At 36.6% G+C, this 24,348-nt stretch overlaps 1 protein-coding gene across 1 annotated transcript in view; it reads left to right on the top strand.

The window, feature by feature from the left end:
* Positions 1-21,855, top strand: part of ATAD2 (ATPase family AAA domain containing 2) — a 64,040-nt gene extending 42,185 nt beyond the window's left edge. The window contains exons 20-28 of the mRNA XM_043483447.1: positions 6,133-6,268; positions 11,353-11,549; positions 12,073-12,232; positions 14,343-14,465; positions 14,583-14,726; positions 16,042-16,434; positions 18,364-18,497; positions 19,355-19,483; positions 20,485-21,855. Of these exons, the coding sequence (XP_043339382.1) occupies positions 6,133-6,268; positions 11,353-11,549; positions 12,073-12,232; positions 14,343-14,465; positions 14,583-14,726; positions 16,042-16,434; positions 18,364-18,497; positions 19,355-19,483; positions 20,485-20,529 (1,461 nt within the window). The 3' untranslated portion in view covers positions 20,530-21,855. The remainder of the gene's footprint in view (positions 1-6,132; positions 6,269-11,352; positions 11,550-12,072; positions 12,233-14,342; positions 14,466-14,582; positions 14,727-16,041; positions 16,435-18,363; positions 18,498-19,354; positions 19,484-20,484) is intronic.
* The last annotated feature ends 2,493 nt before the right edge of the window (positions 21,856-24,348 follow it).

The raw sequence follows: 24,348 nt of genomic DNA, 5'->3' as shown, positions 1-24,348 counted from the left end.
TGGAATATGATACATTACTATTCCATAACTTGCTTTATGTATCTTATGTGTTTTTTTAATACATAAGTCTTATTTAAGAGCACCATAGCCTTTGCTGTTGTATTGGTATACCATAATTTTATTTATCCAAATCCTCATTGATAAGATTTCAGCTATTTTCTAATTTTTTTTTGTTGAACTGCTACAGTGAGCATTTTGGGGTTTTAAATCATATAAACATTACCATGTGGATTTTTTAACATGCATTCCTAAAAGTGGAATAATTGTAGCTTATTTGAAGGGTATGCACACTTGACATTTTTAATAGTACCAAATTACTGTTGTTCAAATTTGTACCAATTTCGACAACTACCAGTGACCAGGTTTGTTCTGTTTCTGCTTAGAATACTGTTCTCCTATGGCAGGAACACCTCTGCCCATCACTGTCTTTTCCCTTACTCTTCTTTTTTTTTTCAATTAGTTTGTTTATTTTTCAATTGGAGTATAATTGCTTTTCAGTGTTGTGTTAGTTTCTGCTACACAACAACATGAATCAGCTATATGTATACATATATCCCTTCCCTTTTAAGCCTCCCACCCACCCTCATCCCACCGCTCTGGTTTGTCTTTGTCACTACTTGGCATAACATATTAATTTGTTTGACTCTGTCTCTCCTAGCAGAATGTTAAATATGTGAAGTCAGGGGCTTTTTTTCCACTTTTCTATCCCCAGAGTACATAATAAGCATATTGTAGGCTTCTTTGTGTGAGTGTGTGTGTGTGGTTTTCCCATACCTTTAACAGAATTGATGTACAGTTTTTAGAACACTAGTAGGAAGATAAATTCAAATGTTTAACCTAAAAATACTTTTGAGCACTTATTCTACAACAGACATGGTTATAGGCATTGGAAATATAGCACTGAGCAATTTAGACAAAAATCTATATCCTCCTAGGGCTTACATTTTAGTTGGGAAAAAGACAAACAAAAATAAAATACAATACTAACCTATTGCTATGGAGGAAAATGTAGCTAAGCAGTGCCAAAAGAGTGTGGTATGGTCACAGTGTTAAATTTGCTGGGTTGGCCTCACTAAGAAGATGGCATTTGAGAAAATACCAGGAAAAGGTGAAGTAGTGGCCCATTTGGGTATCTGAGGGACAAAGGTTTCTAGCCTTTGCAAGTGTAAAAGCCCCAAAGCAAAAGGGAGTCTGATGTGTTAGAAAAATCACAGAAAGTCTAGAGTGACTAGGGCAGAGGGAGTGAAGGGCTGAGAAGGGATTGCTGCCAGGGAGCTATCAAAGGGCCAGGTTATGTTCCCAGCTTTAGTAGTTGTGAATTATTCAACTAAAAACTGAATAAATTGGGAAATGAATATTAAGTGTATGTTAAGTCTAGATTCTTAGGGTGGTGAAAGTGAAGTCACTTAGTTGTGTCCGACTCTTTGTGACCCCATGGACTGTAGCCCACCAGGCTCCTCCATCCATGGGATTCTCCAGGCACAAGTACTGGAGTGGGTTGTCATTTCTTTCTCCAGGGGATCTTCCCCACCCAGGGATTGAACCCAGGTCTCCCTCATTGTAGGCAGATGCTTTAGCCACCAAGGAAGTCCTCTTAGGGTGGTAAAGAGTCCTTAAAAGTTTCTAATTTAATCACCTAGTTCTGGACCCTAAATTCTATCTTTTGTGTAATAACACCTTTACAATTCATTTTGTTAGTTCTGACTCCTAAAAAAATCAGCTTATTTTGAGAGGCTTCCATTTCTTAATCTCCATTTGTTTCCCAGGTACAATAGAGAATTTGTCTAATCTGTCTTCATCATGGCAAGCTCTTTGTATGTTTGAACATGCTTTTGTATTCATTTCTATTTCCTCACTTTAACCCAGGCTTCTTCACACTAAACAGTTCTTCTATGATAAGATATACTTCTTAGGATTCTTAAATACAATGGAAGTTTATTTCTTGCTCACTTACAATATCAGGTAAATGACTGGAATGACAGGTGTACCCTCCCCCATGCAGTCATTCCAGACATTCAGACTGGGAGAGCATGCTCATTTTCATCACGTGGCTCTCCAGATTGTTTTCATTCCACCCAGCTGAAAGGATTGGCGCTTTCTTGTGCCTGGTCTGAAAGTGATACACATCATTTCCTTTCATGTTCCATTGGCTGAACCTCACATAGCCATACCTAACTGCAAGGGAGACCAGGGAATATGACATAGCACTGGGCCCAAAAGGAAGAGAACATGAACTGTGACAATAGCAAGCTCTGCTGCACATCACACATATTTTTAGTTTCTTCAAAATTCTAGTCACTCGCCTGAATGTCTTTCTCTTTATATTCCTTTTGAAAGGCTGTACCCAGAATGAATTAAGTACTCTAGCAGTGTTCTGATTAACAGAGTAAAGGAGACTTGCTATTTAGTAGCCACATTAACCATTTATGTATTGTACTCACTGTCAATTAAAACATTATTTCAAGGTTTAAAACAAATTAAGTTTATACTCTTCGTAATAGGGGAGACTAGCTGAACTTTATAGGGATGGAGGGAGGTTGAACGGAGAAGGAAATGGCAACCCACTCCAGTTCTCTTGCCTGGAGAATCCCAGGGACGGAGGAGCCTGGTGGGCTGCAGTCCATGGGGTTGCTACGAGTCGGACACAACTGAGTGACTTCATTTTCACTTTTCACTTTCACACATTGGAGAAGGAAATGGCAACCCACTCCAGTGTTCTTACCTGGAGAATCCCAGGGATGGGGGAGCCTGGTGGGCTGCCATCTATGGCATCGCAGAGTCGGACACGACTGAAGTGACTTAGCAGCAGCAGGGAGGTTGAAAAGCCATAATCAGTTTAATCTGGCATAACTTTATCAAGAATGTGGAAACTCTACTTAAAATGTTTCGGCTTTTTTTTTTTTTTTTGGGCTGTAGTTTCTTCTTTTTTATGATAATATTTCCTAAGTATGTCATTGTAAACTGGGTCGAGTAGCCCAGCATCACCCTGTCCGGAAGGATGGAAAGGGGACTGGACCAGAATTGCTGGTTTCATAAAATGAATAGTCTTTATGGATACAAATAAGCAAGTCTGCTTTGAGCCTTATGTAGTCTCTGTTGTCCTTGGTGAGCTAGTGATATTGTATATGTAGCATTGGACTGTAGTATGTATGAGAAGTACTATGTATTACAATTTGTCCATCTTGAAATTGCAGTCAGAGTACCTGTATGCACCTGTATGTATGTAGACCCTAACAACTCATGAAAAAATGAGAAAGAATGTCAGTAATAGATTAGAAACTAGGGTGAATTGTGAAACACAAGCAGTGAGGATTAGATGGATGTGGGTAACCACATTTCAGAGTATGTGCATCAAAGGGCTGCTTTGAAAAATGGGAGTGATTTCTAGCCCTAGATCAGTGCCTGGAGGGAATTAAGAGAGTCCTTGAACAACTTTGTGGTTTTTGGCTTTCTTCACTTCTGGCCATTCCAGATAGTAGTTGGCAGAGTTTGTCATCAGCTAGATCAGTGAAGGTGGACCACGGACTAGTGTGGCAGGGCAGTGACTTACCTTTAGGCACTGAATGGGAGGAGTGGGAAGACCCTGTGTCCAGGAAACAAATTACGGGCACATTCTGTTTCTAATTTAGCCTACCTTCTTTAATAATCACTGAAAATAGAAACTAGAATAAACAGGAAAAGCATCTATGAATAGTCATATTTGAAAGGCAGAGATAATTTATGAATAAGCATTTGAGGAAAGACAGTGCGATAGAAAATTATATCCATGCATCAGCAACAGATTGTTATGGAAAAGAACCATTTTGAAGACATTACAAATGAAGTAGCTCCTCCCAAATACAAAACCCTGCAGGGCTAGAAAGACACAGATAAAGAGTGAATTAGCAAGATGAGGGATCATGATATCAGGAATTCTTACATAATACAATAGGACAGAGATTTTAAAAGTGAGGAAAAAATTAAAGGAAATAGAGGAGATGATAGATTCAAGTCTAACATCTAATGGGATTTATGGGCAGAGAAAAGAAATGTAGAAGAAAAAAATAGTCAAATAATACAACATTTCATAGAATTAAAGAACACCATAATCTTCAGATTTAAAAGGTCCCCTGTTCTAACTGATGGATATAGAAAGAACCATAGCTAGATAAAATTTTAGAACATCAAAAATACAGAGAAAAATCTAAAAATCTTCCCAGAGAATAAAACATTACTAGAAAGGACTGAAAATCAAATTGCTTCTACATTTTCACTGGTAACACCAGCTACTATGGAGGCAACTGAGCAATATTTTCAGAGTTAAAAGGAAAGTAATTTTGAATCTGTAATTTTCTTCCCAACAAAGTTAGCATTTGAGTGAAAGAGCAAAATATATTTTTGACCATATGGTGCCTAAGAAACTATTACCCACAAACCTCTGACTGAAAGAATTATTAAAAGACAATTTCTCCTGTTGGATTTTTTTTTTTTTTTGCATAAGTGGCATATAAGAAGCAGTGCACAAAGAAAACAGTAAAACTTGTCACAAAATTGTGCTTGTTAACTTTTTTTTGAGGAAGAGGAAAAATACTGCCTCAGGTTTCTCGAACAGAATACTCTTTAAGCCTGATGCAATCAATATGATAGACACTAAATACACAAAAACGTATTTAAGTTACCTTTAAGATCTTGGGTCACTCAGATATCCAAGAAAGGAAGTTGCCAACAAGTAACATTTTTTTAAGTTATGTGAGACTACGTTGACCTTGCTTCTGAACTCAGAATGGCAGGCAAGAAGGACATCGTGAAGGAGAATCAGGAAGTAAAAGCACCTTCAGATCTGGTATGTAGATGTTGATTAACTTTACAGTTTGGTAGAAAAAAAAAAAAAGCTTAAAGATATGTCTGTTAAAACTTGTAACAGTGAAAGAACAGAGATACAGCATAGAAATAATACATAAAATATCTTTCCTTTTGTGACTGGCTTATTTCCCTTAGCATAGTGTTTTCAGTGTTCATCTGTGTTGTAGGCTGTGTTCAAATTTCATTCCTTTTTAGGCTGAATAATATTCTGTTATATGTCTGTACCACATTTTGTTTATCTGCTCATCTGATGATGAACATTTGAGTTGTCTTTACCTCGTGCCTAACTCCTGAATAATCCTGCTATGGTTATTGCTATGCAAGTACCTCTTGAGTCTTTTATTTTTTTTCTTCCATTTTTTTGGATATGTATACTGGGTTACATGGTAATTCTGTGTTTAACTTTTTTGAAGGACCAGCGTACTGTTTTCCACCGTGGCTGCACCCTTTTAATTCCTACTGGCTCAGGAGATCTAATTTCTCCATATTTTTACCAGTTCTTACTATTTTCCAGCCTTTATTCTTACTGAACAACCACTCATTCTCATATCTCACTTTGGGTTGTGAAAGTGAATTAATTGATCTCAGTTCAGTTGAGTCACTCTCGGACTCTTTGCAACACCATGGACTGCAGCATTCCAGGCCTCACTGTCCATCACCAACTCCCAGAGTTTACTCAACTCATGTCCATTGAGTTGGTGATGCCATCCAACCATCTCATCATCCTCTGTCGTCCCCGTCTCCTTCCACCTTCAACCTTTTCCAGCTTCAGGGTTTTTTCCGGGTCAGTTCTTCACACCAGATGGCCAAAGTATTGGAGTTTCAGCTTCAACATCAGTCCTTCCAATGAATATTCAGGACTGATTTCCTTTAGGATGGACGGGTTTGATCTCCTTGCTGTCCAAGGGACTCTGAAGAGTCTTCTCCAACACCACAATTCAAAAGCATCAATTCTTCAGCACTCAGCTTTCTTTATAGTCCAACTCTCCCATCCATACATGACTACAAAACCCTTTAAGTAAAATATCACCGTATCAGTTACTGTATGAATTATGGTTTGGAGTCTTGAGTTCTAAAGAAGACCCCATGGGTTTAGTTCCTTATCCACTGCATATGTGATGTATACGTAAGTTCAGTATAAGTAAAAGATTTAAGAAATTACTCATTACACAACTTAGATTACAATAATCTACTGTTGCATTGAATGATTGATACATTGTATGTGTATACAAACATATATATATACACACACACATATATATATAACGTTTGTGTTTTTTTTTTTTTAAGGTACAAGAATTATTTATCCGTGACTATGGAGAAATTTTTAATGTCCAGTTACCTAGTAAAGAAGAACGGACACAGTTTTTTGAAGATTTAATTCTGAAGCAAGCTGCTAAGCCTCCTATATCCAAAAAGAAAGCAGGTTAGTTTCTGTATCAAAGTTAATATATAATCATTTTGAGAAAGTGGAAATGAAATATCAGTTAATGACATTGCCATCTTCTAATAGTCACTCAGTTGTGTCCAACTCTGTGACCCCATGAACTGTAGCCCGCTAAGCTCCTTTGTCCATGGAATTCTGTAGACAAGAATTCTGGAGTGGATAGACATTCCTTTCTGCAGGGGATCTTTCTGACCCAGGAATCAAACCCGGGTCTTCTGCTTTGCAGGAAGATTTTTTACTACCTGAGCCACCAGGGAAGCTTCTAAGGTTGATACCTCTTACCTATATTTCCTTGTATTTCCCATTAAAATAGACTAAAGTTCTTAGAGCATACAAGGCCTTTCAAAGTATAACCCTAATCATTGTGGAATTTGGGCTGGAATTCATAGCATAGCCCCAGTCTGTCTTTCCAAGCCCGTCTTTGATACTTTGCTTTCTTCCGTCTTTTTCCTTACAAAGCACTCTGTCTTTAAACCATTCAGTGCATATTTGTGTCTTTTCATAATTTAATTCATGCTTGTTCTCTGTCAGTAATGCGTCTGTCCTCAACCTTGTCTCTGTCTATGGAACTACTTTTCCTTCTAGTATAATTTATGTTTTCCTTCCTTAACATCAGACAGAATTAATTGACTACCTTTATGATGTTCTGTACTTTTTTCATACTACTGATATGACATTGTGGTGATGTTATAATTATCTCTTACTACCTTAATAAATTGCCAACTTACGGGGGCAGCGCTCATATTCCTTTTTTTATCCTGAGTAATTATTAGTGCGTTTCTGTTTAAACAAACTCAAACTTTTGTCATATTTGAAACATACCACAATTTTTCATTAGCTGAAAAATTGACTAGTCGAAATGACTTCCTCCCACGCACACAGGGAAATTAAATTTTTTTTATTTTAATTTTTTTAAATTTTGGAAGTATGATACATTTACAGGAAACTTGGAAAATACAGAACAAGGTTATGAATAGTTACATAGAGTTCCATTATATATACAATTTTTTTTTTTGAGTAGGTAAATTAAGATTTTTAATTGGAGTTTCAATATCAAACTCTCAAAAGCTAATAGAATGAATATACAGAGAAGTAGGATATAGTAGACCTGAAAAGTGCTGTCAGCATAATGAAGATTTATACAGTTTTCACACAATGATAAGATACAAATTCTGTTCAGGTTCCCATAGACTGTAAACTATGAGACATTGGAACATATGCAGGGACATAAAACAAGGTGCAAAAATGTCATGGTCTAAAGGTATTGAAATCATACAGAGTCTGTTTTCTTAACACTGTGGAATTATGTTAGACATCAGTATCAAAAGATATTTGAAAATACTTTTAAGTGTGATGTGACATGTACCAAGAGAGATCTTCAACTTAGCCATCAAAATCCTCAATAAAGTTAGGCTGAAAAAAACACAGAGGGTGATTGCAGAGAAGAAAGCATTTTAATGAGAAATTAGTATTAAAGATACTTTAAACAAAATCACATGTATTTGGAAATTAAATGTCTACTTTTAAATGATGGGTATATCTAAGAAGCCATAACAAGGAAAATTACAAAATATTTGTAATAGAATAAAGACAAAAAGAGAATTTACCAGAATTTGTTGCATGCAGCTGAAGCTACTCAATGCAGTTAAATACAATGTGGAGTCTTAAAATAAGATATGAAAACAAATAATGGACACTAGCATGAAATTTTGTGAAATTTGAACAAAATCTGTAGTTAGTAATACTGTATCACATGTTAATTTCCTGGCTTTTGTTTTTTTTACAACATAGTATTTCTTTATATTCTCAGAATTGGATTAGATGTTTCAAGCCTCATTCAATTTTTTTTTTTTTAAATCACTAAGATAATTAATTTTCTAGGCTTTTAGCAGTAATACTAGATACTAAACTGCATGGGACTGTATCAAAGTTTTGAGTGAATATAAATTAGAAATCTGGCATTCTGTTCATACTAAGTCAAACAAGTGGAGTCAAATTGTCGTAAACTTTTTTATCTAGGCAAAAATTCATAAATTCTCTAAAATATATACTATATATGTGTGTATACAAAAGCTTTTCTACTACACTTGATAAAGGCTTGAGAAAGAATGAAGTGAAGTGAAGTTGCTCAGTTGTGTCCAACTCTTTGCGACCCCAGGGACTGTAGCCCACCAGGCTCCTCTGTCTATAGGCTTTTCCAGGCAAGAATACTGGAGTGGGTTCCTTCTCCAGGGGATCTTCCTGACCCAGGGATCGAACCCAGGTCTTCCGCATTACGAGCAGACACTTTAACCTCTGAGCCACCAGGGAAGCTCTGAGAAAGAATAACAACAACAAAAAGAGAGATGGAGAAATTGGAGAACATAACTAAATGAAATGGGAACACTGAATATGAAATAGAAGAAGTAAAATTAGATAAATAAAATCATCATATAGTCCAGTTGTTTTTAAACGTGGCTGCTCATTAGAAGCACATCTATAGCTTCAGAGAAGAATAGCAATAACTGGGCATTTGTATTTTTCAAAAAATTCTAAGGTAATTCTGTTACGCATCTGGATATTAAAAAGTAGTTACAGGTTTTTCTATTAAAGTGGTCAATTTAGTGATATAGAATTCTATTATTTTCTGTTGACCAATCTTGATACAATAGTATTAAGGGTATAATAGTACAGAACCATAATAGTAAAAGATGTTTATCAGTTTTCACAGTCAAGAGCCAGACAAAAAATAAAAGATAATTACAGTTGCAAGCCATAAAGGATTAACCTAACACTTTAAAATAATTTTGTACAATTTAGGGATTAAGTAGAGTGATAAGTGGTAAGTGAAAGTGCATGTATACACATGTTCTGATCTGCCCAGCCACTCTGTGTCTTTTGGTTGGTGCATTTAATCCATTTACAGTTAAGGTAATCATCAATATGTGTGATCCTGTTACCATTTTCTTAGTTGTTTGGGGTTTATTTTGTGTAGGTCTTTTCCTTCTCTTGTTTCCTGCCTAGAAAAGTTCCTTTAGTTTTTGTTGCAAAGCTGGTTTGGTGGCGCTGAGTTCTCTTAACTTTTGCATGTCTGGAAAGCATTGATTTCTCCATCAAATCTGAATGAGAGTCTTGCTGTGTAGAGTATCCTTGGTTGTAGGTTCTTCCCTTTCATCACTTTAAATATATCACGCCATTCCCTTCTGGCTCGTAGAATTTCTGTTGAGAAATCAGCTGGTAAGCTGTAGGAGTTCCCTTGTATGTTATTTGTCGTTTTTCCCTTGTTGCTTTTAATATTTTATCTTTGTCTTTAATTTTCATCATTTTGATTACTATGTGTCTTGGTGTGTTCCTCCTTGGGTTTATCCTGCCTGGGACTCTCTGCTTCCTGGACTTAGTTGACTATTTCCTTTCCCATGTTAGAGAATTTTTCAGCTGTTATTTCTTCAGATATTTTCTTGGGTCCTTTCTCTCTCTTCTCCTAGGACCTGTATAATGTGAATGTTGGTGTGTTCAGTGCTGTCCCAGAGGTCTCTAAGGCTGCCTTCATTTTTTTTGTTGTTCTTTTTTCTATTCTGTTCTGTGGCAGTGATTTCCATCATCTGTCCTCCATTCTTAGGTCCTCCAGGTCTTAGCCATTCTTTTGTCTCAGTTATTCTGCTGTTGATTCCTTCTGTAGCAGTAGGAATTGTTCTTCTGTTTCTTCTTTAGTTCTTCTAGGTCTTTCTTGCATCTTCTCAATCTTTCTCCCCATTCTTTTTCCGAAATTCTGGATCATCATCACTATACTTATTCTGAATTCTTTTTCTGGAAGGTTGCCAATTTCCACTTTATTTGGATGTTTTTCTGCGGTCTTATTGTGTCCCTTCATCTGGCACAAAACTCTCTGCTTTTTCATCCTGGTTAACTTTCTGTAGTATGGTTCTGGTTCCAGCTACTATGGGATTGTGGTTCTTCTTGCTTCTTCTGGCTGCCCTCTGGTGGAGGAGGCTAAGAGGCTTGTATAAGATTCCTGATGGGAGGGAGTGGTGGTGGGGAAAACTGAGTCTTGCCCTGGTGGGCAGGACTGTGCTCAGTAAAACTAATCCAGTTATCCACTGATGAGTGGTATTGTGCTCCCTCCTTGTTAGTTGTTTGACCTGAGGTGACCTAGCCCTGGGGTCTATGCGCTCTCTGGTAGGGTTAATGGCGACCTCCAGTAGGACTTAGGCCAAGGGGCCCCTTCCAGGACTGCTACTGCCAGGGACCCCAAGCCGTGGCCCACCCATACCTCCACAGGAGACACTCCTAACACTAGCAGGTAGGTCTGGTTCAATCTCCTGTGGAGTTACTGCTCCTTTCTCCTGGATCTTGGCATTCACAAGATTTTGTTCATGCCCTCCAAGAATGGAGTCTGTTTTTCCCAGTCCTGTGAAAGTCTTGTAATCAAATCCCGCTGGCCATCAAAGTCAGATTCCCTTGGGATCCCCCATCCTTTTGCTGGATTCTCAAGTTGGGAGGCCTGACATGAGACTCAGAACCTTCACAACAGTAGGAGAACTTCTTTGGTATTGTTGTTCTCCAGATTGTGGGTTGCCCACCTGGAAGGTACGGAATTTGATTTTATTTGTGTTTGTGCCCCCTCCTACCATCTTGTTTCAACTTCTTTGTGTTTGAACATGTGGTATCTTTTTTTGGTGGTTCCAGAATCCTCCTGTCAGTGGTTGTTCAACAGCTAGTTGTGATTTTGGTGCTCTTGCAGGAGGAGATGAGTATACGTGCTTCTGCTCTGCCTTCTTGAGGATGACATTTTTAGTAATTAGGATATTCTTGTCCTGGAAATAGGCATTTTCAAGATTTTAATAGCCTCTTAAATGATTTTAAAATGATAATGACTCAGCAATTCACATTCCCAGCTACAAACTGCCAGTTACTGCTGGAGGAGATGTAGAGGGTGAGATTATGGTAGCACTTAGTATTCCAAATCCCCTGGTTCCTGACAGATAGAAGGAGGATAATTCCTGAAAGCTTGTCTGCTTGGTGTACTGAATTTTGTCGCCCTTGATCTGGTGGGAGAGCAGTAACTAACTTCCATTCACGTAAAGTTTTGCAGGCCCTGGAGGTACTCCCTGTGGCACCACCACCTGAGCCAAGACCACTGACAGCAGAAGAACTGAAACGACTAGAAGAGCAAGAGGAAGATACATTTAGAGAACTGAGGATTTTTTTAAGAAATGTTACACATAGGCTTGCTATTGACAAGCGATTCAGAATATTTACTAAACCTGTTGACCCTGATGAGGTATTAATTTAGTCTTTGGATCAGAATGCTTCAGACTTAGAGAATATTTGAATAGTTTTATGTGCATCCCTCTGTACACTCTGAACTTGCTTTCTTATTTGGAAGCATCAAGTAGTGTTCTCAGCACATAGAGGCTTCAAGAGTTATGTAAGGCGTTTTCCTTTCCTGCAGAGCATAGACAATTAACTTTGCCCAACTCAAATGTTCTAGAAGTAACTTGAGAATGTCTTAATGCTACGTGACATTCCTGTGACCTTCACAGTAAAGAAGGCGGTCCTAAGTTGGCATTGAAGGGTGGGTGGCATTTGGATGAGCAAAGAGGCTTAAGGTGTTACTGGAGATATAGGTGCCCAAGAATGAGAATGAATACAAAACAAAAGCCACCTTAAATACAGAGTTTCACATTAATATATTTTCATTATCTCTTACGTATATATTTTCTCCTGTTTTGCCTGGCAGAAAAACTTGACTCAAATTTTTCAGTGTTCAGTGTTTGTGATTTGGTCATTTGTTTGAATTTTAGGTTCCCGATTATGTCACCGTAATAAAGCAACCAATGGACCTTTCATCTGTAATCAGTAAAATTGATCTCCACAAGTATCTAACTGTGAAAGACTATTTGAGTGATATTGATCTGATCTGTAGTAATGCTTTAGAATACAATCCAGATAGAGATCCTGGAGGTGAGCATCTAGTGGGTTTGGTTTGGTTTGGTTTTTTTAACCTCAAGGAGTGGAATGAGGGCTGCTAACACTTAGTGAAGGGTGATTTCATACTCGGTGCTGTATTAGAAGCATTTTACATTCACAGTGCCGTTCAGTCCTCAACAAGGTCATACTCCCAGGAAATGGCAAGGGTAGAATTTGGGTGCAAGTTTCTTTCACTCCCAAACAATTATATGATACAACCTCTAATGAAACACAAAATTGCCTAACAATTTAGCTTGTTTTTTTTGGTTTGTCAATGTTCTTTCTCAAAAATAGGAAAATAAAAACTCTTTGTAATAAGTTTGAAAGGATTTTTTTAGTTAAGACCGTTACAGTTTTTATTACAACAAAGTAATGTTATACTTGCTAACAGACTAAGTCCCCCATTTCCTTTCTCCTAAGGTAAGTGTAAGTAAATGTTAGTTGCTCAGTCATGCCCGACTCTTTGCAACCCCATGGACTGCAGCCCACTAGGCTCCTGTGTCCATGAGGTTTACCAGGCAGATACTGGAGTGGGTTGCCATTTCCTTCTCCAGGAGATCTTCCCAACCCAGGAATCAAACCGAGGTCTCCTGCACTGCAGGCAGATTCTTTACCGACTGAGCTACAAGGGAAGCCCTATCTCCAAAGGTGGATGCTGTTAAGTTTAAGGCTATCTTTCCAGACCTTTTCTATGCATAGAATGCATCCACAATGTACCTCACCTACGCAGGCTATTAAATAAAATGTATAAAGTAAGAGATTTTTAGGTGATAGATTTGTTTATATGTATAATGATATATTCAAATATCTATATATTTGTTATAAACTTACTGATTTCCAAAAAATACTCTTTCAGGTTTTTTTCTTAGCTTCTTTATTAATGCCCTATCCTCAACTGTCTTGGTGGATAATTTATTTTAATATTTCTGTTTTCTGTGTTGACTCTGTAACACTGGCATTCTGTTTTTAAATTTGTCGTGCTTAAAAATTAGATTGATTTTTATCACTGAGACTTTACCCAACGATTTAAAAGCCCACTGTTCTTCCCTCACCAGTCTTCTATCCTACCTTCCCTAGGCTCTGTCCCACAGTTCAGAGTTCTGGAGGAAGCAGTGGGCAACAGGCTGCCAAGGTGGGAAAACCCCTTAATTGTAGAAAGAAGGAAGCTTCTCCTGGAGGAAGTGGGCTTATTCTGTTTCCTTGCAGTCATACTGCTGCTGTTTCCCGTTCTGACCACTCTGACAAATGTAAAATTACTTCTGGGCAGTGGTGTTCACACTTGAGGTAGCACCAACATCTCCTTCAGGACATGCTAAGGTGCAGCTGGCCGGGCCTCACCTCTGCAGGTTTTGACTCTTTAGATTCAGGACTGGAGAATGTGCATCCTGACAAGTTCCCACCTGGCGCCAAGGCTGCTGCCCTGAATGAACTTGGCCCGGCCTTTCTTCAGGTCATGTTAGAAGCCCCTGGCAGCGTCCCTTCTGCTGTAACAGCCCTTCCTGTCTACTGTGAACTGAATGTTGTGTGAATGCTGCAGCAGCCTCCTGCCCTGCGAGGGGGTACTGATCAGCTGTTCAAGCAAATTTACCTTCACTTCTGATCCGCCTTTACCTTGAGACGTATTCCCGTTCATGGCACTTAGACTCACTTTAGGAGTTTTTCCAGTGCTTCCTGTGTAGTGTTGCTGTTTCATTGTCTTTGTTTAGTTTCTAAAGTCAGTGTCATAACATCCTCTATATCTCTTCCAAAATTGTTTTACATCCCCGGTTCACTCATGACACTGATAGCCTTCCTTGCTGTTTTTGTGTCATCGTATTGTTGTTTAGTTTTGCTGTTGACTGAGTCTTACATTTTCCCTGGTGTCTCAAAGGGATTTAGTAGGACAGGACAATGAAATTGGGTTTAGTCTGCTGTGTGGAATCAAATGTCCAGAACATTGGATGAGCATCAAAACCAGAAATAACACAGTTCCAGTAACTTTTACTATTCATGGTGGAAGTAAAAAACAAATTGTAATGGCTGTAATCTTAGCCCAACATGTAAAATTAATTTTTGTTAAATTATTAAAAGGAAACTGGTTTAAAATTCTTTCTTTATTCTATAGATCGTCTTATTAGGCATAGAGCCTGTGCTTTAAGAGATACTGCTTATGCAATAATTAAAGAAGAACTTGATGAAGACTTTGAGCAGCTTTGTGAAGAAATTCAGAAATCTAGAAAGAAAAGAGGTAGAAAAATGATTTGACATCAGAAAAAGATGCTTTAAATATATTGAGTACTCATAATTCTCCATGTAATTTTTATATCAAAAATTTTATTTGATATTCTGCATATCTATTTATAAGGTTGTAGCTCTTCCAGATATGCCCCATCTTACTACCATGTAATGCCAAAGCAAAATTCCACTCCTGCTGGTGATAAAAAATCAGATCCAGAGCAGAGTGAAAAGCCAAAGACGCCCAGTGCTCCTATGGCTTGCAGCACTCCTGGTAAGTGCCCTTGGGTGATTTTTACTTAGGAAACTCTAGCCTTTATTCTTTTCTGATGCTGTTTACTTTTCTCCCTCAGTTTCCTTTGTCCATATTGATGCCACGCATTACATTGATTTCATTTATATTAAGGCAACTTTGCATTCTTTAAATAAATCCATGCTTGCAGTGAGGTACCATTTGCCATCCCAGTTCACCTTTCAGTTTACAGTCTAATTGTGGGTTGACTTGATGTGAAACTGATTTTTGCTTCCTATAATCCTAGTCTATTTCCTGTTCCCTCTTTATTCTTAGGGTATAACTCCACAGAGTACCCACCCAGATTCTGTGGGTTTCCTAAGGCCTCTTCCTTGGCAGGCTCCTACTTCCAGTTTTTGCTTTTATAACTCTGTGAATATCAGACTGTCCTCAGCTTCTTAGCCTCCCAGCTATTCATCTGTTTTCCCAGATTTGGGTGCCATAATTCCTCAGTGCTTTTAAACAGAATGTTTATAGAGACTATTCATACTAGCCCAACTAATGCCGATCAACAGTAGAATGGAAAAATATGGATTATTATACAGAAGTGAGAATTATTAAACTTCAAGTAAATACAACACTATGGATGACGTTCCCAAACATGAGATTGCGGAGTGGTTATACTGTGTCTAGGCAGAATTTTTAATATCTGTGTACCATAGTTTCTTCATCTGTAAAATGATGTTGAGGACTGGTAGCACACCTGATCAGGTTAAAGTAGAATTTCAATGAGTCAGCACATATGAAGGCCTGGGAAGAGTTCCTACTTCATGGTAAGCACTCGATACGTGTAGGCTGTTTTTAGTCTTGCCCTTTCTTCGGTTCATTCCTCATATTACTGCCGAAATTACTTTTTCAATATGTGCATTAAAAAATTCATACCGTTGCTTGAGTTTCCTGAGATGGAAGGGAGGTTCAAGAGGATGGGGATATATGTATACCTATGGCTGATTTCATGTTTGACAGAAAACAACAAAATTCTGTAAAGCAATTATCCTTCAATTAAAAAATAAATTAATTAAAGAAAAAAAACTCATGCCTTTGCTCTCCTTAAAATTACTGAACTTTTTAAAAAAATTATTCAGGATAAAATCCAGATTCCTTAGACTGACAGGTCATTGCCCACTTTCTGCCTTCTCACAGTACTACTTTTGTTAATCTATTCCAACCATACCATACTGTGGTGATATCTCAGATTTTCCTCTTAATATCTCAGGAGGTATTTTTTCCTCCACTTAACTTAGACTTTAAAAAGTTGTTGAGTGTTCTCTTACTCTCTTTCTTAAATTCTTTGAAGCTCAGTTGAAGAGAAAAATCCGCAAAAAATCAAAGTGGTACTTGGGCACCATAACAAAACGAAGGAAGATCTCACAGGCAAAAGATGACAGCCAAAATGTCACAGGTGACAGAATTGAGAGTGATACAGAGGAAAATCAAGATACAAGTGTAGACCACAATGAGACTGGAAACACAGGGGAGTCTTCAATGGAGGAAAATGAAAAGCAGCAAAATGCCTCTGAAAGCAAAATAGAATTGGGAAATAAGAATTCACGTACTTGTATTGAGAATGAACCTGAAGAATCTGGAAAGACTACAGCATGTACAGAATTGAGGAAAGATAAGATTACTTGTAATGGAGATGCTTCTAGCTCTCGGATAATAGACATTTCTGATGAAAATGAAGCAAAAGGTAAGTCTCAGTGAGGCAACTTACTAATTTTAAAAGATGTTTCATTCAAGGTTCTTTAACAGTTAATTTGCATCTCAGTTTACTCTTTTTCCTTGTCTTTCAGAGTACAAGAGTTAATTAGGGAAGGTGGCATTATTTTATTAAATAATAATAAGATTAAATTATTAGTATTAAATAGTAATAAGATATCATTATTTTATTAAATAACAGTAAATGACTGTGGTTAAAAGCACACTATAGTGGGACTTCCCTGGTGGTCCAGTGGCTGAAACTGTGTTCCCAACACAGGCAACCCCGGTTTGATCCCAGGACAGGAAACTGATCCCATATGCCACAACTGAAAGATCCCACATGCCACAACTAAGACCTGGCGCAGCCAAATAACTAAAACATTTTTTTAAAAAGCACAAGATAGCATCAAACAGACCTGGATTTGAGCCTCTAGTCCACTGCGTAGTAGCTTGTGACCTTGGTTAAGATTCTTGCCCATCAACCTCAGTTTTCTCATTTGTGCGATTGGGGGTAGATAGTGCTGGGTAATAAGATATTCTGAGGATTGAATAAAGTAATCCATCTAAAGCATGTAGCAAAGTGCTTGGCTATACAATTTTTAAAACCTGGCAGGATACCCTCTCATTTTAAGCAGGATAAGCAGTTTCCTGTGATTTCTTGCTGAGTGATGTGAAACAACTGTTACTCACCCCCATCATTCCTCTATCCCTATTGTAGGTGAAATCCCAGATCATTTATACTGTATTTATTCTAATGGTCCTGCTCCCAAAGATTTTCATTTAGAATTGTCTTCTGTTGACATCTTCTTGAACCTTTGGCCTTAGATTTGTTTGGTTTTTGGAAAAGCCAAACATTTAGTCTTACAAAGCAAAAAGAAGGGTAACGAGGTCAAAAATTTGTTTTGGTCAAAAACAAGTATTGACTAAGTTAATGAGACTGGTTTCCTTCAGTGGCTTATATGCTGGAGGTTAATCTTTTTCGAGGACTTCCTTGAAATGAGTTCTAGTGTGTTTGAGTAATCTTAGAATGGTTTAGGATATATCCTTTGAGTGTGAATATTTAAAATGTTAATCCTCTGACTGTAAAATTTTGTATGTTCTATTTAAGTTCAGCATTTATTTTTCATTTATCATTATCTTTTCTAAAAGAACACTATTTAGTGAGACCAGGCACCTATTTATACTTGTCAGGAGATTTGGGTTCTTGTCCTGGCTCTTAGAACAGTTAGGTATGTTGACCTTAGAAAAACCTCTTCACCTTTCTTTGGCCTTGTTTTTTGGCCTCTTAGTTAAGTAGATTGTTCTAGATCAGGGATGAAGGGCCAGATAGTCACAGCTACTCAATCCTGCTGGAAAAGCCATATTGACACACTTACTGTGAAGTGGGTGCGGTGGTGTTCTGATAAAACTTGAATTGTGGCGGTAGGCCAGGTTAGCTTATGTGTAGTAGTCCGTCCTGAAGCCCCTTCCAGCTCTTAAATATCCTTCATTTTTTTTTTTAACGTGCTACACAGCATGTAGGAATCTTAGTTCAATCCCAGTGACTAGGGACTGAACCTCTGCCCCCTGCAGGGGAAGCTCAGAGTCCTAAGCATTGGCTTACATACATGCATGCTCAGTCTTTGTGACCCTATGGACTATAGCCTGCTAGGCTCCTCTGTCCATGGGTTTCTTCAGGCAAGAATATTGGAGTAAGTTGAATTTCCTTCTCCACCTTACCACTGCACTGCCAGGCAATTCCCCGTCCTTCATTTTTGAGTGTGTAAATGGTAGCATCTTAATCTTACAGTAGAGTTAATAAATGAGAACAGGGATTTGTGTTTAAGTAAATATGCCCTGCTACTTAATCAGCCTAATGTTTATTTTAGGCATTATAAAATGTCTGTGAAACAAACAAATAGTTATTTTTTCATTCTAGAAATGTGTGTTCTGCGAATGACTCGAGCTAGACGTTCCCAAGTAGAGCAACAGCAGCTCATCAGTGTTGAAAAGGCTTTGGCAATTCTTTCTCAGCCTACACCCTCACTTATTGTGGACCATAAGCGACTGAAAGTATGTAAATTAAAATCACAGTGCTTCCATTGTTGAATTAGAAACAACTCACCAAAAGCGGGATTGTAATAGTACATTATTTCAATTTGGCTTGCAATAAATATATTTTATAGAAAGATAAACTTGGTATAGCTTGACGTTATCAATGAAACTTGGTAACTTTCATTAAGGCAGTGATTGAAGATGACTAGTGTATTAGCGTTACTGTTTTCAACATATCAATACTTGTCTGTACCACTTATCCCATACATCGTTTGTATGACCATACCTATGACCATTTTAGTTGGTTTTTACTTAACCATGATTGCATGTTTTTGTTGACTACAAGGCAGTGGAATATCATGATAGGACCAGACTTGAGGAATCACAGAAATTCAGTAGGTCCGTTTCAGTCATGAGAAAAAACCCGGATCAGATGGAAAACCTTTTTTGAAGAAAAGAGCCCTGAAGTGGTGCAGTAGTTCATCATTTATGTCCTGTCTATTTTTGTTTCACATAACAATTAATTCTAGCATATATTAATCATAGTGACATAAAATATTCTACAAAAGTGCCTTTTTTCTTGTTAGTCTAGTTTGAGATTATTTTTTAACTTGTCTGAAGAGATTGATGGCTGTAATTGAAATTGGCAACCTCCTCAGCTGTAGTTTTAGGATGAGAGGCCAGAGTCATAGAATGTTGATAAAGGTAATTTGCAGTTGCATATCAGAATCACTGTTAGAGACCGCAGTGTCTTATCAGATGACTTGATCTGCCTTCTCTGTAGCTTATATGCTAAAAAATGTCCCTAAATCTTCAAAATTAAAATGTCTCTGGGAATTTCTCTCATATATGTAAACACTTATATTTTCTTTTAGAATCTTTTGAAGATTGTTGTTAAAAAAAGTCAAGAATACAATATTTTTCAGTTGGAAAATTTATATGCTGTAATCAGCCAGTGTATTTATCAGCATCGCAGGGATTATGACAAAACAGCACTTATTCAGGTAAACTCATCTATATGAGAAATTAACTGATTATAAAAATTTCTAAATGCCATTTTTTAATGTGTGGGATTATGAATTATTTCTAGGTACAACCATGTTTTGTACTTTTTAAAATCTAGCACCTAAATTAGCTTGTGTTTCTTTAATAAGGAGTGGAACACCGTAGTATCTATAAACTATGAAAAATCTGTTTTGTGTGTGTATGAATGAAGATATATAGCTCATTTTTAAGATAGACTGAAGTTAGGCCTATTTGTCTTTATTTAATATGCTTTATAGTGGATGTGTGTGCTTAGTCACTCAGTGGTGTCCGACTCTTGGTGACCCCATGGACTGTAGCCTGCCAGGCTCCTCATCCATGAGATTCTCCAGGCAAGAATACTGGAGTGGGTTGCCATGCTCTCCTCCAGGGGATCTTCCCAGCCCAGGGATCGAACCCAGGTCTCCCGCTCTGCTAGGTGGATTCTTTACCGTCTGAGCTACTAGGGAAGCCCTTATAGTAGATATTCGAGTACTGATGTTTAAAAAATAGATATTGACTGATACCTATATAGTATTTCATATATATATATACACACACACGTAACTCATAACTCGTACCTACTATATACCTACTAGTATGTAATATATATAGTATTTAGTATATCTAGTAAAGTATACTGTGGTGTCTATATAGCATAAATATATGTAACAGTAGTACTATAAACTGTTAATATCTGTAAGTACACCAGTGCCTTGGTTAATAACTATATAATTTAATGTAAGATGGAAGCATCTCAGACTTTAATTCAAAAGGGATTTAAATAATGAAGTCCCATCAGTGTTAACAGTCTATGTGATAGCCATAAATACTGAGCAAAATTTGTTTCTCTCTCAGTTATATACATGGGTAATGATGTCCTTAAGGTTGTTCGCTTTGAAAGAAAACCAGCAGTGGAGTGATGTTCTTTAGTGTTTTCTGCATTGAAACTTACTGTTTTTCCCTCCTATCCTTTATCTAGAAAATGGAGCAAGAAGTAGAAAACTTCAGTTGTTCCAGATCATGATGTCATGGTACCAAGTATTTTTTATTTTTTCAAGATGAAATCCTGAATCTCTAAGGAAAGGAGTAAAATAGTAATTAAAAATATTTAAACTTTTCTAGTATTTATATACATGTGTAAGATAAATTACAGAGATAACTGATAAATTTTTGATTGAACAAGTCATTGTAGTAATACTATTGCTATTATTATCAGTAAAGTGTGGCCAACTCCTAATAAAGTTTATTTTGATAATTAATGTTTATGGAAATTTAGGAGTAATTAGTGACACTGATAGTTTTTATTTTAAGCACTTTTAATTTTATCCTTCCTAAAAATAGTTTATTGTGTCAGACTAGATAGAAACTAGTTAACCATTGTGTCTTTGCCATCGTTTCTGCCTTTAGCATCCTCTGCAGATTCACTTAAAAGCTCATGCTTGAGTCATGATTTGCAGGAGGTCCCCTGAATAACTTCTAGGTAAACCACAGTTCTGTACTTGACTATCAAAATTAATGCTTTTTAGATAAACATTTTTTATCATTTAATTTGGATTAATAAAAAATTTTAAATTTTTTGTTTTACTTTTATGGGTTATACATACAACAAATGTATTAACGACTACTTTGTTAAATATCTTTTTAACAATGCAAAATTTTTATATATGAAAGCTATTTATACCCTTCTTAGGTTGTATTCTATAGATGCCTTTTGTATACAATTATATAAGTGTAAATATTATGAATTTTGTATTAATGATACCAAAAATGCATTTCTTAAAGCAATAAAAGCATTCACCATCATGCATTTCTCCCCCTCCCCCATTTTCTTTTTCTTTGAGACATTCTAGTATTACTTTGCAAAACTTCTTTTGAGGGTAATAGGGGATAATGATCTCGTGAGAGATTCTGGATTCTAATACAGTTTCTGAGCTAAACTGCTTTTTGTTGTTGTTTTATCTGGATATTTTATTTAAAGCCTTCTAAAACTCAGTATTTCAGATACCTTAATTAGTAGATACTATCTATTGTAATGCATAATGGAATACTAGTCACTGAAAATATTTAAGTGTATGTATATTCCTGGATTCTCACACACACACACACACGTCTTCATTTTTAGTGAAATTTATTGTAACTTATTCTAGATTCATCTTTTGTAACTAGGATTTTATTTTGTATGTATAGCTTCTGTAATAAATTGTAAAGGTAAAAATTGCTTCTCAGTTCTATTTCTTAATTATTTTATAATATCCTAAAAATAATTCAGTGTGAAGCAAGTGCAAAAATCTGTTTTATTACTGTGCATAATTTAAAATGCTGTTGACACTGGAATGTATATATTCTTTAGTTACAAAGACTAATCTGCTCCTGTCCTTTGCATGACATACTGTGTATACACTTGGCCAATAATGTATCTACATTGCTATGTAGGCTTTCAAAATCATGCTGAAATTGCAAACCTAGAATGTCTTTCTCTCTCTTTTTTTTTTGCTTAAAAGTATAATCAGGCTATTATATATATAAATTTATATATATTATATATATTTATATTTATATATAATTTTTATATTATATAATACATTTTGTTTTATGACATATAAAATATATATTTTATATTTTATAATATATGTTATAAATATAACTGTTATAATATTATGTTTATGTATTATATTTTATATTATATACTTATATTTTATATATTATATGTAAATTTATATGTATTTTATAGATTTATATATAATCAGGCTATTATATATAAATATATATATACACTTATATATAAAAGTATAATCAGTAATTTGGACAGGAAAAAGAAACAGAAGGCATCCAAATTTAAAAGGAAGAAGTAAAACTGTATTCACAGGTTATCTTACATATGTAAAACCCTAAAGTATCCACAAAATATTGGTTAGAGCTAATAAATTTGGCAAAGTTGCAGGATAGAAGATCAATATAGAAATCTGTTGTATTTCTGTATACTAGCAACAAATGATGCAAAAAAGGAAACTAAGAAATAAATTCCATTTACAATAGCATCTAAGTCAGTAAGACACCTAGGAATAAATTTAACCAAGGAGGTGCAAACTTGTACACTGGTAACTACAAAATGTTGCTGAAAGAAATTAAATAAGACCTAAGTAAATGGAAAGAGATCCTGTACTCCTGTATTGGAAGACTTAATGTTAAAATGATGGTATTTCCCAAAACAGTCTGCAGATTCCGTGCAATACCTTTCAAAATCCCAATGGCCTTTTTGCAGAAATGGGAAAGTCAATCCAAAATTCATAATGAAACTGCAGGGGACCCTGAACAGCCAAAACAATCTTGAAAAAAGAAGAGGAAGTTGGAAGACTCGTACTTTTTTATTCTAAACTTTACAGGAAGTTACATTAATAAGACAGTGTGGTATTGGCGTAAAGGATCGACGTACAGATCAACGGAGTAGAGTTGAGAGTTCAGAAAGAAGCGTATATCTGTGGTCAGTTGATTCTAACAATGGTGCACCAGGCCATTCAATGGGAAGAGAATAGTGTCTTCAACAGATGGTGCTGGGAAAGCAATATTCACATGCCAAGGGATGAGGTTGGACATCTACCCCACACCATATATAAAACAACACAAAATGGATAGAAGACCTAAATTAAGAGCTAAAACTGTAAAATTCTTAAGATGAAAACATGACCTCAAATTTGATGATGATTTCTTAAATGTGGCTCAAAAAATACTCTAGCAACTGAAGGAAAATCGAATTCATCAAAATTAAAAATGTTCATGGTTCTACATATAGTATCTATGTTACAATTATTACATAATTATGTAATTTAATATAATACTGTCTTAAAACTCAACAAGAAAAAGACCATCCAGTAATGGCTTGTTTATTATGACTTAACAGCTTTGAGGAGTACTGGTCAGATATTTTGGAAGATCCCCCTCTTTGGGATCTTGGGGCTATCTTGGGGCTGTGAGGTGACCTTAATGATGGGAAGATTCAGGGACAATAATGTTTTTAATGCTTAGGGTCTTCTCTAGGACTTGTTGCTTGTTGCTTATAGGAAGTAAAAGCTGAAAAAGGAAGGAACCACTGAGTCCTTGAACACACAGGTGGCGTGGCCAAATGGACTTAAAATCTTTTCTTAGATGATCTAGAGAAATGACCGGCTAGAGACAGAAGAGTCAAAAGAACAACCTAGGAGGCATTTTTGTAAAGACTTAGTATGACCTTGCTTAGTAATACAGTGCATATTAAATAAGATAATTCCATTGTGGCTTCCCCGGTGGCGCTAGTGGTAAAGAACCTGCCAGCCATGCAGGAGACATTAAGAGATGCAGATTCAATCCCTAGGTTGGGGAGATCCTCTGGAGGAGGAATGCAGCAAGAGCTCCTGACTGGTTCGTTTTTTGCTGTTTGCCCTCTGCCATCCATTCTCCACTCAGTAGCCAAAATATTCTTTGAAGGAACTCAGGTGTGATAGCACCATTTTCTCATACTCACTGTTTCCCGTTACAGATCCTTGTTACAGCTCCCACATATCTCTCAGCTTCCTCTCCCTACTCTTCTGGTTCATGACACTCTAGCCACACTTAGACTTTTTTCAGTTCTTTTTTTCTACCTCTGGACTTTTTCATGTTATTGTTCCTTGTCTAGAATGCCCTTCCTCTCCCCAGTGCCTATCGAACTCCTACTCCTATCCTTTATTTTCAGCATAAAAGTAACGAATTAAGAGAAGTTATTCCCTCTCAATCTAAATCCAGTTCCTTACATTCATCTCATTTAATCCCTAATAGTCTTACATGACACTGATCATAATATTTTACTATGTATTCTCTAATGTTTATT

Source organism: Cervus canadensis, chromosome 12, assembly GCF_019320065.1.
Source record: "Cervus canadensis isolate Bull #8, Minnesota chromosome 12, ASM1932006v1, whole genome shotgun sequence".
NCBI classification, from domain to species: domain Eukaryota; kingdom Metazoa; phylum Chordata; class Mammalia; order Artiodactyla; family Cervidae; genus Cervus; species Cervus canadensis.
The sequence above is the reverse complement of the archived record's forward strand: the minus strand, read 5'-3'. Positions and strand labels throughout refer to the sequence as shown.